Source organism: Hesperophylax consimilis, chromosome 5, assembly GCF_061612785.1.
Source record: "Hesperophylax consimilis isolate HC1 chromosome 5, BYU_Hcon_1.0, whole genome shotgun sequence".
In the NCBI taxonomy this organism is placed as follows: Eukaryota; Metazoa; Arthropoda; class Insecta; order Trichoptera; family Limnephilidae; genus Hesperophylax; species Hesperophylax consimilis.
Genome location: NC_142840.1, coordinates 3265260 through 3278688, shown reverse-complemented (window position 1 = coordinate 3278688; position 13429 = coordinate 3265260). Strand labels below are relative to the sequence as shown.

The 13429-nt window shown below is 35.6% G+C and overlaps 2 protein-coding genes across 3 annotated transcripts in view; one reads left to right on the top strand and one right to left on the bottom strand.

The window, feature by feature from the left end:
* The window catches only part of fat-spondin (extracellular matrix protein f-spondin), a 54090-nt gene extending 47093 nt beyond the window's left edge, over nucleotides 1-6997 (top strand). Inside the window, exons 12-13 of the mRNA XM_089631533.1 lie at nucleotides 3482-3636; nucleotides 6664-6997. Coding sequence (XP_089487659.1) covers nucleotides 3482-3636; nucleotides 6664-6747 — 239 coding nt within the window. The 3' untranslated portion in view covers nucleotides 6748-6997. The remainder of the gene's footprint in view (nucleotides 1-3481; nucleotides 3637-6663) is intronic.
* Nucleotides 1-13429, bottom strand: part of LOC149423424 (phosphatidylcholine:ceramide cholinephosphotransferase 2-like) — a 165601-nt gene that overhangs the window by 105407 nt on the left and 46765 nt on the right. The gene's annotated exons all lie outside the window — the stretch shown is intronic.

The following is a 13429-nucleotide window of genomic DNA, read 5'->3' as shown; positions in this document are numbered from 1 at the left end:
CATCAATATTCGATATACTAGTCTGAATGTTTTGCCTATTTGATAAGATGTGATCTATTAAGGTGCAGCTTGTATCAGTGACTCTCGTGGGAAATGTTTTGTTATGTATTGAAAAATTGTAAGATTGTAAGATGTTGCAAAAATTTAATGAAGAATGTGTGGATATGGATATGTCAATGTTAAAGTCTCCGAATATTAATGTATCTTGTCTACTTTCGTTCAGTATTTTTTCTAGATGTATTAGAAAATCCTGCATATTTGTGTTGGGTTTTCGATAGATAGCATAGATGTTAACTGGTTTCCTATCACTGCTACTAAGCGTTATACCTAAAAAGGAATTTTCATTTGAGAAATTTTCAATAATTGCACACTTCATAGTATCAATCACATATATTGCTACGCCGCCTCCTCCTTCGTTGGGGCGAGAAGAAAAAACACTTTTGTAACCATTCAGGGAGTAAAACTTTTCCTCTCCAATCTTAAGCCACGTTTCCGTAATGACGAGCACGTGTACAATGTACCGCGAACTTCTTACTTTTTCTTCGATCTCATCAAACTTATTACGGATGCTTCTCGCGTTCATATACATTATTCGTAGACAGTTCGTCACGGGATTATAATTCTCGATGGTGAGGCACTTATGCTCATGTATGTTACACTCCATAATCTATAGTTGCAAGGTCGTTCTTGAGTGCAGCGATGTAGGCCGGGCAGTTGTCCCTATCTCCAGTTGAGTGATCAGCAGGCTTACCAAATCTGGTGCATGTCGCGCAAACTGGTTTGATGGTGGAATTTGGGCAGGACTCACCAGTATGATTCTGTTGAGCACAATGTCCACATGTGGGTTTGGTATCTCTGCAATACTTGTATGAGTGACCAATCATGTAGCATTTGGTGCAGACAGTAAGGCCAATAAAATCTCGGACGCGGCAAATAGTCCAGCTTATAAATACTTTCTCTTGCTCGACTAGAAATTTACGTACGGTAGCGGGTACTGCGTAGATACGGTGACAAGCGTTACCTGTGCGAGCACCAGCCAGGTGACTTAGTTTGCAGCCTGCAATAGTTTCTTCAATGTCTTCAACGTTGGGAATACCAGTGAGAGCCATCCTTAAAAAATCTTCGTCGGTCAGGTCCCGGGGAACATTAAAGAATATCAGTCTCGGTAGACGCTTTGACGGTAGTCGGGCCTTCAGTTTGCTCGAGTTGTCGAAGCAAGGTGCATTTAATAGCTTTTGTTGTTCGCCCGTGGTTGCCGTATTGATCAGGATGCCTTTATTTCTTATTTTTTTTATTCCCGTGACCCGAACGCCTAGTTCAGATGGCCGAATTGTATCTTCAATCATTTTTTTCGTACCGTCACTGTCCTTTGTGGCGTCCGCATCCGTTGGAAAGATGCAAACGGCAGGTCTTGGTGGTCCGACGCGATGTCCTTGTTGAGTGATTGGTGGGGGTTGGTGAGCATCATATGGCTGTTTTCGGGCGATGTCAGCAAAAGAGAGGGTAGCCTCCGTTGCCACTGCCACTCTCCGCATTACAGGCCCGAGATCAGACTCTAATTGTATGATTTTTTGCTCAAGGTGCCTTTTTTCCCTCTTCTCGTGGCGTATTTTTATTTCTGCCATTCTAAGTTGTGCTGTAACTGTAGCTAAATCCGCACGCATCGTCTCTCGCTCCAACAACAGCTGAGATACGGATCTGAAAACTTCCGATACGTTTCTAGCGATCCTCAGCTGCTGGTCTTTTGAGACCTTAGATTGCTTCTCTGCTAACACAAGTTGAAGAGCTGTCAAATGTGCTTGGGTTTCATTGAGCACATCTACTCCTGAAGCGCAAGGATATTCCGCTTCGGTGACGTCCGAGCCTTTGGATGACGTAACCGAGCTGTTTTCATCCGCATCCTCAATCGTGACGCACTTTCCTCCTATATCCTCTGGACTAGGAGACATCATGGTGCTTATGTGTCGTTTTTTAGGACGATTCATTATTAAACACTACTTTATAAGGACACATAAAAAAAAACAATGTTTGAAACAGAGTATTAGTTCTGTTCAGCTTTGCGCCTGAAAATTCGTAGGTGGGCAATCGGTCTAGCTCTATGTAAATCAAAACAAAAGTCGCCGTATCGAGTTTTTATATCACGATTTTTTTTATATTTGCACTAATTGAGCACAAATAACTTTAAACAGTTTATCACTATGAATGTATCTACGAAATCCACTATCGGTTTTACCGAAAAGTTTCTGTTTTATTCACGAAATTATCGGATATGTTTTTTTGTAGGTTCTGGATAATTTTATTTAAAAGAAAAAATACACAAATGTATACTAAAAAGTATTTTGCGAGATGAGAGTAATCTCTTTCGACGCACAATTGTCACTTTAAAAGGATTTAATACACAGAATTTAGATAGTTTCGATTGTAAACAAGGGGTATGACAAATTCACAACACAAACGCAACCAATAGGAGCCCTGAAAGGTGAGCTCATAATTAAAGCGGCCAATCCGCGCACTTTATCCGTTGTACACAACACTTTGGTTTGGGATGCAGTGAATTTTATAGTTTATATTATTAAAAAAACAATGGTAAAATGTTAAAAAGTCACTGGAGAACACTACCACGTGTTAAACTTTCGTTGTTTTTAACGACGATTACGTTTTATCTTCCGTCGGATTTATTATAAAGTTGTTTACTATTATTAACGATAGCTTGACAGAGCACGACGCTTCGCTTCGTAGGTACGATTTTATATTCGATATTTATATTCATTTACAATGTGTATTATTTATTAGTAATACATTGTAATTTAAAGTAATTAATAATTAGTTGTACCGATTCGAACACTTTGCGATACGTTCGAAAAATGAGAAGGCAAATTGTTTGACTTTTGGTCAATAAATGTTCGAGTCAAAACAATTTCTGAAACTAATGAATAATGACGAACACGCAAATGTACGACGAAGGCCTTCGAGCGTAAGAAAACTACTTTATATGGCACGAGATATTTTGTATATATTTTTTATTATTTATATTTATTATCATCACATAATATTAGTAAAAATTGTAAATCCCAGATGGGTTAAATGATTTTAATGTAAAATTAATGATTTAAATCGACGAAAGATTTTGAAAATATAATGTTATATGTAAACAAAAGTAAATACACGTAAAATAAATGTTTAATAAATGACAAATTCGTGCCTGAAGAGTCTTCCCCTAGGTGCAGGGGGGAGGATTTTTGATTTGAGGGACTTTTTTTTAAAAGTACATAAAGTGAGGTATCGTTTACTATGTTTTAATTAATTCTAAATCGAATGAGACCACTACAGATAGGACAGTTTTTAGTGAAGATTTTTTTATAATGTTTATTAAAATTCGACGACAATGCGGCATTTACACGGGAAAGCGTTGATAGAGCATCATTTACCTCAAAGATCATGTGTATGTTGGATGAATTCATAATAACAAATTGTTTTACAGACGCCCAAATCGGAGGCCCGGGGTCGAGCCCCCGCCTCCAGGTCCCTCCTAACTTCTCCCCGCCCATCGACTGCATGGTGACAGACTGGAGCGACTGGACCCCTTGCAGCGCGACCTGCGGACCCGGTTACTCCGAGAGGGTGAGGATGGTCAAGGTAAATACATACTTATTTATAAATCAACTCCCTGTATCTAGTATCTAGTCACTTCAATCACCTAATGAGTTTCCTTCATGTATTCTGTAACCGTATTAAAATAGAGGTTAATGCCTTAGGAAGAACAAACAGTTCCCACATGGAAAAATAAATAAACATAATTAAGGTATTTTGATTTATTATAAATATTTGTTATTTTCAGTTTTATAGAAATGGTGTGTTTGTAGACATTCGAGATTAGAGAGTTGTAGGAGACAGGAACTCGTGGGAACTAATGAAAAGTTAGTCGTTTGTTCCACTGGGGGATGAAATAAAGGACACATTAACAAAAAAAAACAATTTATAGTGTTCAGATAATAACGAGAAGTAAGTATTTCATTTAGCAAAATAACGATTTTTAATAGTTATTATTTATTACTTTCTTTCTTGTTCTTTTCTTATTTAACCAAAATATGACCTTATGATTATCAAATTTAAACTTAGTTTAGATTTAATTAAAAAATCTTTGTTAAAATAAATATTATTTTTAATATTAAAAAAATCTTTAAAAAGTAGCCTAAACAACAATTTAAATATTACTACGCCAAAACATGGCGTGTAGAAAAGATGTCAAATTATCAGTTTTTGAACTAAATAGCTACTTAAACGCTTTATTTTCCAATTCCGGAAACTGAAATACTTACTTCTTATATATTTTAACTATCAAGGCAAATTAAATTTTCCACACGAATTAAAATACTCCCAGAGAGAGGTCGTACATAACGTCAAATTTCTGGTATCTTCTGTCTTTTTCTTTTTCATACAAGACGTGCGACAAAGAAGAGGACGATCATAAATCTCTCTCTGTAACTGCTATAATATGTCACTATCTGTTTTCCCGTAAACATAAAAACCCTTCATATTTGCATTATTTATTAGAGACTGACATACATATATAATTCGCTTCCAGATATGTACAAACACATCCACCATAATAAAAAATTGCAAAGCAATGCTTTAAAAGAATATTTTTTAACTACATTTAAAAATGAAAATATGTAACTGTGTTGTCATTTCTTGTTGTATCTTATCCATGTTTTTCTTTTTTCTTTCTGTACTTGTTTTCTATTGTTGTTTGTTCTACTTAACGTGTCATTATTTTAATTTTTAATTTTTATGCTGTATTGAATGTGAAACTTATATTTGATATCAAAATACCGTTGTAAAATTGTACCTACTACCTCCTACATATGAATTGTAAATTCCTCCTGCCCTAAAATGAGTTCTGTAACTCATCGGGATTGCTCTAGCAAGAAATAAACACAATAAAAAAAATAAATTAAATACTGATATTTTTGCATTTCGTCGAGATATCTATTAGGAAAAGAACAAGTTTCTAGATATCTTCTGAATGACTAATCATTATCAGGAATTTGGCATGCTGTCACTTTTTTTAACATAATCATTTTTCTCCGTATACCCCTATAACTTTTAAAAGCAAATTTAAAAAAAAAATCCTATAAAAAATAACGCAAAGAAAAAGGAAAAACATAAATCGTTCGGCACTCAACAAATTAGTAGAATTTAATAAAGCTTCGTGTATATCTTGGCAAGTGACCACTCCCTTAGCATTAATTCCAGGAGAGCGTGACCCTTTCTGGAAGGGGGTGTTTTATAAGGTAATAACGTCAGGTTGGTAATACCTACGACCTAACCTGTGTTGCCAACATAAACACCTCGGACGAGCGAAATTTAACAGGCTGGCTACTCGTTTTCACTTTTTAAAAGTATAATTTACATGCAGACACACCCTCGTGCCTTGGAAGAAATGTCACGCAATATGAACCCGACAGTTCAGTGGTAGTCCAGCTTGATTCCCGGTCAACATCATCATCGACTGTTGAGGAGAACTGTCTCACGTAGTCATGGGCCAGAGGCATTGGAAGTCCCCTCGGCCCCATCCCATGCACCACTCTCATTACTTCCCTCCGCTCTTTTCTTGTCCATGTATTTTATGCTTATTTATACGATAGATTAATCATCCAACACAGTACAAAATTTACTATTTTAACATTAGCATTAATAATGTAATAGGGAGGTTCCTGTACATCATAATAGATAGTAGAGTTATTCATATGTATAATGTATAATATTCCTACGATCCCCTATAAGAAGCTATACCTGTGTGTGAAAGGGGGGATGTTATTTATTTAGTTATTAAGTGGTAACGCATTGGACTGCCATTCCGAAGGTCGCGGGTTCGAACCCGGCGTGCGCAAATAAATTCTATTTGATTTATTTGTGTTATTTCACAATTAATTAATTAAAATAATATATAGTATATTTGCGGCACGTTCCAGAGTGGAAGATACTACCAGTAGCGCCCTGGTGTAAGACCACCATTCAGAATTGAAACGTTGCTCCAAATGGCTTTAGCCGTGTTTAGTGACTAGATCTGAATAGCCAGGTACTTCCCCACCTTCCTCTTTCCCTTCCCCACCTACCTTCAGCCTCACAACATCCCCCGATTGGGGATGCCATAGTCTCACTGGCTCCAGACGGGAGCAGTTGGGACTCTTGTGAGGTATTCACTATAAAAAAAAAAAAGAAGATTGCATGGAGAAAAATGAGCATTGCTGATTTATTAAAATTCGGTTAAAAACGGGATTGCAGGCCGTTTCCTGTTTAATTTTTAGTTAATTACTTTTAAATCGCAGCACTCGCATTTGTACTGCTAATATACAATGACGAAATGCTAAAAAAAATAAAAATTTGGGAACACGTGCTCCAAAATCGCGATATCACATTCGCGTTTTCCTGAAAATTAATTTTTTAATAAAAAAATATATATACTTACACATTTTTATTTTTTAATTTTTATTGTGTTTTTGTTCTTTGTTAGAATTCTTTAAAGCTAATTGATGGATCTTATATTTTCTGGTAATTTATCAAAGAATTTCGTTCCACTAAGAATTTCAATTTCAAAAAAAGATTTCCTAATGTTTTTCTCTTTATCCTGGAAGGCTCTTACGTGTTTATTTATTTCAGTTGGAAGCCCAAAACGGAGGAATCCCCTGTCCCAGGAAGCTGACCAAGAGGAGACGATGTGCGGGGCCGCCCTGCCGTTTTTAATTATTTTAAGGGTGCAATAAGAGAACCACCCCATTAACTGATTACTGTTCACTGTTCATGTCATACCATTTACTTATACACATGTATTATGTTAAATACAAGAATATTATCGTAATAATACATAATATGTGTAATTATTTTTTATAATGAATTATTAGGATCTAGGAACAAATCCGCATCTATATTAAAAATATCTCAGTAAGTCGTGTATTCCTCATTGGTAAAAATAAAAATCAATTTATAAGAAAAACGATTTACTTTATTTGATAATCAATTTTGAACTTGTTGACCTTAGCCTACCCTCAGTACAAAAACTCTCGAATTCAGAAGATATAGAAAAGCTGCTTGCGTGTTTTACGACCGTTTGAAGTATGTAGAATGAAACAAATTTTCTATTATTATATTAGTACAACATTAACATATTACATTACCAAAGTAGACAAAATGTTATCCCTGTAAAAGGCGGGGGCCGAATTGCTCGTAGCAAATACCGATATGATGCTTGTGGCAATCCCCACACCTCTATACGCTTATCGTAAAGGGAACTAATTGCGCACCTTTCGAGCTATTAATGGGTTATTAGTTGAAAGGATAACAAATTATTATAAGCACTAATTGCCCGCCTGAAATATCCATACAAATTTAAAATAACTCCCCGGGAATTGAACCCGCATCTTCTGATGTCCGGTCAGTTGCTCTGGACCACTGAGCTACGTCGGCATATTCCCAACCCGCCAAATAATTCAATATGTACTAGTAGGTACTTCAATCAACAATTACTGCTTATTATATTTTTTCAACTGTAAACAACCAACTTGTATTTTTGTAGGAAATTTTTTGTTAGTGCTTAATTTCCCACTAGATGGCGTCGAGGCATATTACATCTACATTTCTTGGTGAAATATTTTTACTTGTCAATTTTTTTTTACGAAATTAAATATTTAATTAGAAAACCTTGTCTTTTAAACATTAGTTTATCATTAAGGGTTATTAGTTTTTAATAGAAATTGGATTGTGTGCATCAGTTATTTATTTGCATATATTATGAATAATGCATATATGATGGTTTTTATTAAATAAATGATTTTATTTAGAGATGGCGTGTATGGATTTCTTTGTCTCCTCCTTCCCCATGTAATGATTTTTTGGGGACCTTTATTATTTCACAAGCCAATCCCCCACTGCTCCCTAATTTTTTTCCAAAAAAAAATTCCAAAAAACTGGGTTCCAACAGAAAAATTTATTACTGTTTTAATCGTTAATTTTAAGCATTTTTATGTAGGCATTGTTAGTGAATATATATTTTTTTATTTATCTATGTTATTTGTACATTTAAGTTTACAAATTACCAATTATAACTTTCATTATTACATGTTATCTTGCCTAATGTGGTTCTTACAATCTGTTTGGGAATTGTTAGTGCATATTTTTGGGCACATTAATTTTTGTCTTATATGACACGTCATGAGAGCGTTCCTGTCTGTTCAGTGTAAAGACAAGGGTCTTGAAGAGGCCCGAATTATATGAAGGAGGAAAAACAGATGACGATAACTCGTTTCACATACGAGCCAATTTTCACAAAAGCGAGTCAAAGAAACGGCCAGTTCTCACGAAACCAACATCAACCGTGAACGGGTGTTGCACCGGGATTCAATGCTGCCAGCTCTTTAGAGCAGGCTCCATTAAAATACCATTTGAACAGACTCAGGATTCCTATATTGCGTCTGAAGAATCTGCTAGCCCTATACAATATACAAGACTACTTAAAATTCGGATTCAAAAACCCAAAACATATAATTGTCATAAATTACAGCATGAAACCTGATTTATATCAAATATGTATAAGGAAAACGCGTTTTCATTGGCCGATAATATCCGGCGTGGATCTGAAAACAGCATTACATAAAATGCAATGTTCGTTTATGCAAATAAATGATAACTTCGCGATTTAGGTAAATACTAAAATATTAAACAAAACAAAAAATAATTGCCAAACACAATAAAGATGACCGCCCACTGAACCGATTCGACACGAGAAACGACTGACTATTGAAAGGAAATAATAATTTTATGACAGACCGTACCGATTTCAGCTTCTTACGGCTATTTTCGGACTAAAGATTAAGCTTTCATAAATCCTAAAATGAATGTGTAAACTTCGTTCCTAAATATAACGCAAAAGTAAAGAATAATTTATTACTCCCTAAATTTAAGAAGTAAGTCGATATCTGTTTTTATAGTCGATATAGATTTTTTTTATATTCGACCAGTCGCTGGCGGAGTCGACATCGCGTTTGGGTCCCACCCAGGCGTAGTGTGTTCAATTCCTCAACACAAGCAACATTTTCCGCTTACTGTGGTGGTAGTAGGATTATTAGTAGGTTATTCGTATTTCGTATTCGTTATTCATCTGTCGACTTCAGTTCTTGGGTACGAAGGTTCATCACTCATCAAACCAAATATATATTTTTTTTATTTATAAAAGACATTTTAAATTAGATGTATTTTAGTAAAAAAACTTAGTTTTGGCAAAAGTAACTGTAGTCGCAAGCGCTTCATTTACGAGAACGAGCATTTTATGATCGCATTACGCAAAAATTAAAACGAGATCGTAGGTATCTATGACAACGCACAAAATTGTATACCGAGCGCAGTTGTTTTCTGTCTTTTTTTTCGTTTGTATTCATAAACTTAGTGGGTGGTTTCAAGTCGGTACCGCTCGTTCCACGCAGCAAGAGCACTTTAGAAAATTTAAAAAAAATAGTTTGGGCATTTTATGGCAAAACAACATAATAAATTTAAAAGACACGTGGGCTCCATTACCTAGAAAAACCCGAATACCATGCTGTTTTCGTCAAATTAGCATATTTCCCACCAATACCCATCCATACCACACGGATAATACAAGGTGCTAACTTTAGACAGGTTTTAGTAACCGGTTGTGCTAGTAGGTACGTGTGGCGGACAATAAGGTAAATAGAAATATACAAGGTAGTATTATTAAACACGCATACACGGATTGGCAATTAGCACCATTCGGTGCCCAGACCCAGGGCTGGCCCAGAGCTCAAGGCTGAAGGGAGTCTTAGGATTGTGGTAAAATTGCCTGGCAGCCATCTTGTATGACTAACTTTTGAACGCATTCGTATGCATAATTTATTTATTTATTTGCGCCCTAATGGGCTTTTACAAAAGTAGTTAACAAGTAATACAGTTGTGTTACATAGTTTACAATAAATTATGATTTTTGATTAAATTAAGGTAAATTCAAATTGATAGTGTGGATTACGGAAAGCTAAATATGTATTAAGGAACATAAAAATATAAAAACAAAAGTGTATTCACTACGGAGTTGTGAATACATACATCTCAGTATAATGATTAAAAAGATTTCGTTTTATAACTAATACGGAATCTTTAAACATGTCTACAATATTCCCAAATTTATTGCCAAAATGATGTAATGATAATGAACTATTATAATTATATTTTTGTGTTGTTAATGCAGTTACAATGACTTATGACTTTATGGGGGTATTTGATGAGTCAAGGAATGGAATACGTCATTCAAAATTTAAGTAGGTTTTGGCATTTTTCTTACATATTCCTCCTAACCCCGCGGCTTCAAATTGTTTTCGAATTGCTCCGTCCAGGGCTTTTTATGTCCAAGGTGTAATTGCCTCAATTTTTCAACTGACTGTTGGGAACAGTTACCCTTGTGTGGTATTCAAATTAAAATTTAACTCAATTCACCAATAATAAAAGGAACTTTTGGGAAAAGGAACGCATCAGCAATGAATTGCACTCTCGTTCTTTACTGAAAAGGTGATTGACTGTTGGGTCAGCACCTACTCTGTATGCATCCTTGATCCCCATCGATGGAAGTATGTGATTTGATTTCTACATTAATTGAATTCTAGTGGCAACAGCGAGTGTTCGTATCCCCGCTACTGCCAGACATTGCCAGCACCTACTCTTGTTTGCGTTTTGGCATTTAATTTCAAGTGAGTTCAATGGCTGGTTCATGGCAAAAATTGATGGTTGTTATTTGTTATTATTTGAAGGTCACAATGATCACGAGATCTACCAGCGATGATCCTTGCGAGTGATGTCTTCGGCCTCAGACCAGTACAATATTCCACCTTGAGTCCTGAGTAGGTACTTGGATAAAGCCATTCACATATTGGGTATGTACTCTGGTGTATGTTCTTTTGATGGGATGTGGGGATATAGGGATGGTGAATAATCGCGATGGTTTTAATTAAATTCTGCCAGATCTAAAACCATGTTGTTCGTACGGGAAAGGAAGAGAGAGAGAGAGAGAGAGGTTGAATGAGTGGGGGATAGGGGGGTATTTTCATAATGTGTAGATAGTTCCGTAGCTATTTGTCAAAGGTCATTGATGCCCCTCTTTCATGGAAAATCTTTGGAAACTGTATTTGTCCATGAGTGTTTACACTAAAAATCATCAGCGTCTGTACCCACATGTATTGCTGGCTATCATTGTTGAGCAATTCGAATGCAAGATGTAATGCAATATAGATGCAGACGAGGTCGAGCTGAACATAATTTGAGTAGGTGTAGTGTCCATAAAAATGCAATAAATATGTTTATTAATGTTTGGAGAGAAATCTATGATATTTCTAACCTTCTATCGCATTAATATGTACAAAACATTTTAATAATATAAACCTACCACTTATTAAATAACAGAGTAACGACGCAATAGATTTTTTTTAATAAAGTGGAATAAGAAGCAGGATGTCACATTCAGTAAATTATTTACAACGCAGGAATTGCAAATATTACCTAGGTATCTAAATAATATTGACTCACATTCAAAGTGATAACACAAAGGAAAACGTCGTTTATCCATAATATATAACGTAACATATTGAATGTTGAGACATGTTTAGTTTGGTTCCATGATAACTCAACACAGTGACAATTCAACACACTTTTAAAAAGTGATATAAAGTCATTAGAAACGATGAAAAAAATGTTTTTTAAACCAAACCCAACCTACTTAACCCAGTTAATAAAGTTTTTGTTTTATCACTTTCCATGACTTAAATTTTTAAAGATATGATGAATTATCATTGTGATGTTATTAGTTTTTGGGGTATTATGCCGTGTTGCGCTAACTCCTTCTTTAGCCAACGTTTCGGACAGCATTGCAGTGTCCATCATCAGGGCAGATGTCTTATTTAAAAATAAGACATCTGCCCTGATGATGGACACTGCAATGCTGTCCGAAACGTTGGCTAAAGAAGGAGTTAGCGCAACACGGCATAATACCCCAAAAACTAATAACAAAAATACTTTTGGCCGTGAAAATCTTAAATCATATCATTGTGATGATTTATCCGGTCACCGTTTAGTTCATAACAGGTAGGGGGAGTCCCGTAACGCCGGAAGGCACCTAGCGCCGGACACTCGTACTATCTCGGCATGTTACAACGCGTGCGATTCAAAGATGGCGATAGGGGTGCGGTGGAGCGCAACAATACAGGGTCACGGGACACGGCTGGCCAGTGACGCGAAAGGCCGCGGTGGGAGCTGGCGATTGCTGTTTTTGGCGGGAGAACGATGTGTCACTTAAGATCCAAGTTAATGTTACTGCTAAGTTTTAATGTGTACGTGTTTATGGTTATTATTAATAAAGATAGTAGTCCATTATTATTTGTAGATTGTGAAAGTTTTTGAAAAAAAATTTAGGAGTATTGTTGAAATAAATGTTTTAAATGATCCACAAAACTTGCACACTTGGTATTGAATATGTCAACATCACCCAAGTAATGATTTCCCATGGTGTGAAGTCGTTATATCGGAGAGTGGGCAATGTAGTTACGCTTATGTGTGCTGCTGTAGAATATTGTATTTTGTCGTGTTGTTACTGTGGGTGTATGTATGTTTATAAGTTGCAGGAGTTCACAACAGTCGAATTTAGAGTTAAGTATTTTGAATAAGAACGTTAAATCGTTTATTTTACGTCTATCTTCTAATGTATGTATTTTTAGAGTATTTAATAAGAAATTGTATTTTAAGTCTTCGACAGGGATATTTAGATTGTTTTGAAAGTGTCCGGAGCTGGGGGTTCGAACTTAATTCCGTCCGGTAGTAGGTGCCACTTGCAAAAATTGCATTTTTTATCACCAAATTTTAATTTGGTTTTGTAGAATAGTTTATGCAGAAGTTGCATTTTTATTGTTTTATTTTGATTTTATACTTAGTTGAGTTGATTATTTCACAAAGAAAGTGATTTTTCTCGAAGTGGTTTTTATTTTATTTTTTTAAAACCTTAGGTTTCCTCCACTGGGGGACTTCCCCCTAAACATTAAAAATAAACGTTTCCTACATATTTGACTTCTGAACGGACAATCGACCTTAAGAGATGACCCATCTTCGTACTGTGTTGTAGGACATCGAAGACAGTGTAAATATATGCATAAACATAAAAGGTCTCACAAATAACATATTTTCGTAAAAAATGGACAAACCGCCTTCAACTTTTTAGGTACAGAGTTCATAATATTTGTTCGGAAGGAACCTATAATCTGCTTTCCGGTTTCCCGATTTTTCAGAATAAAGGTTGATTACGTTTTAGTAGATTTTTAAATACACATAAAGCTTCCATTTACCAGTGTAAAAAATCATATATTCACAAAAATGCAGCGCGACT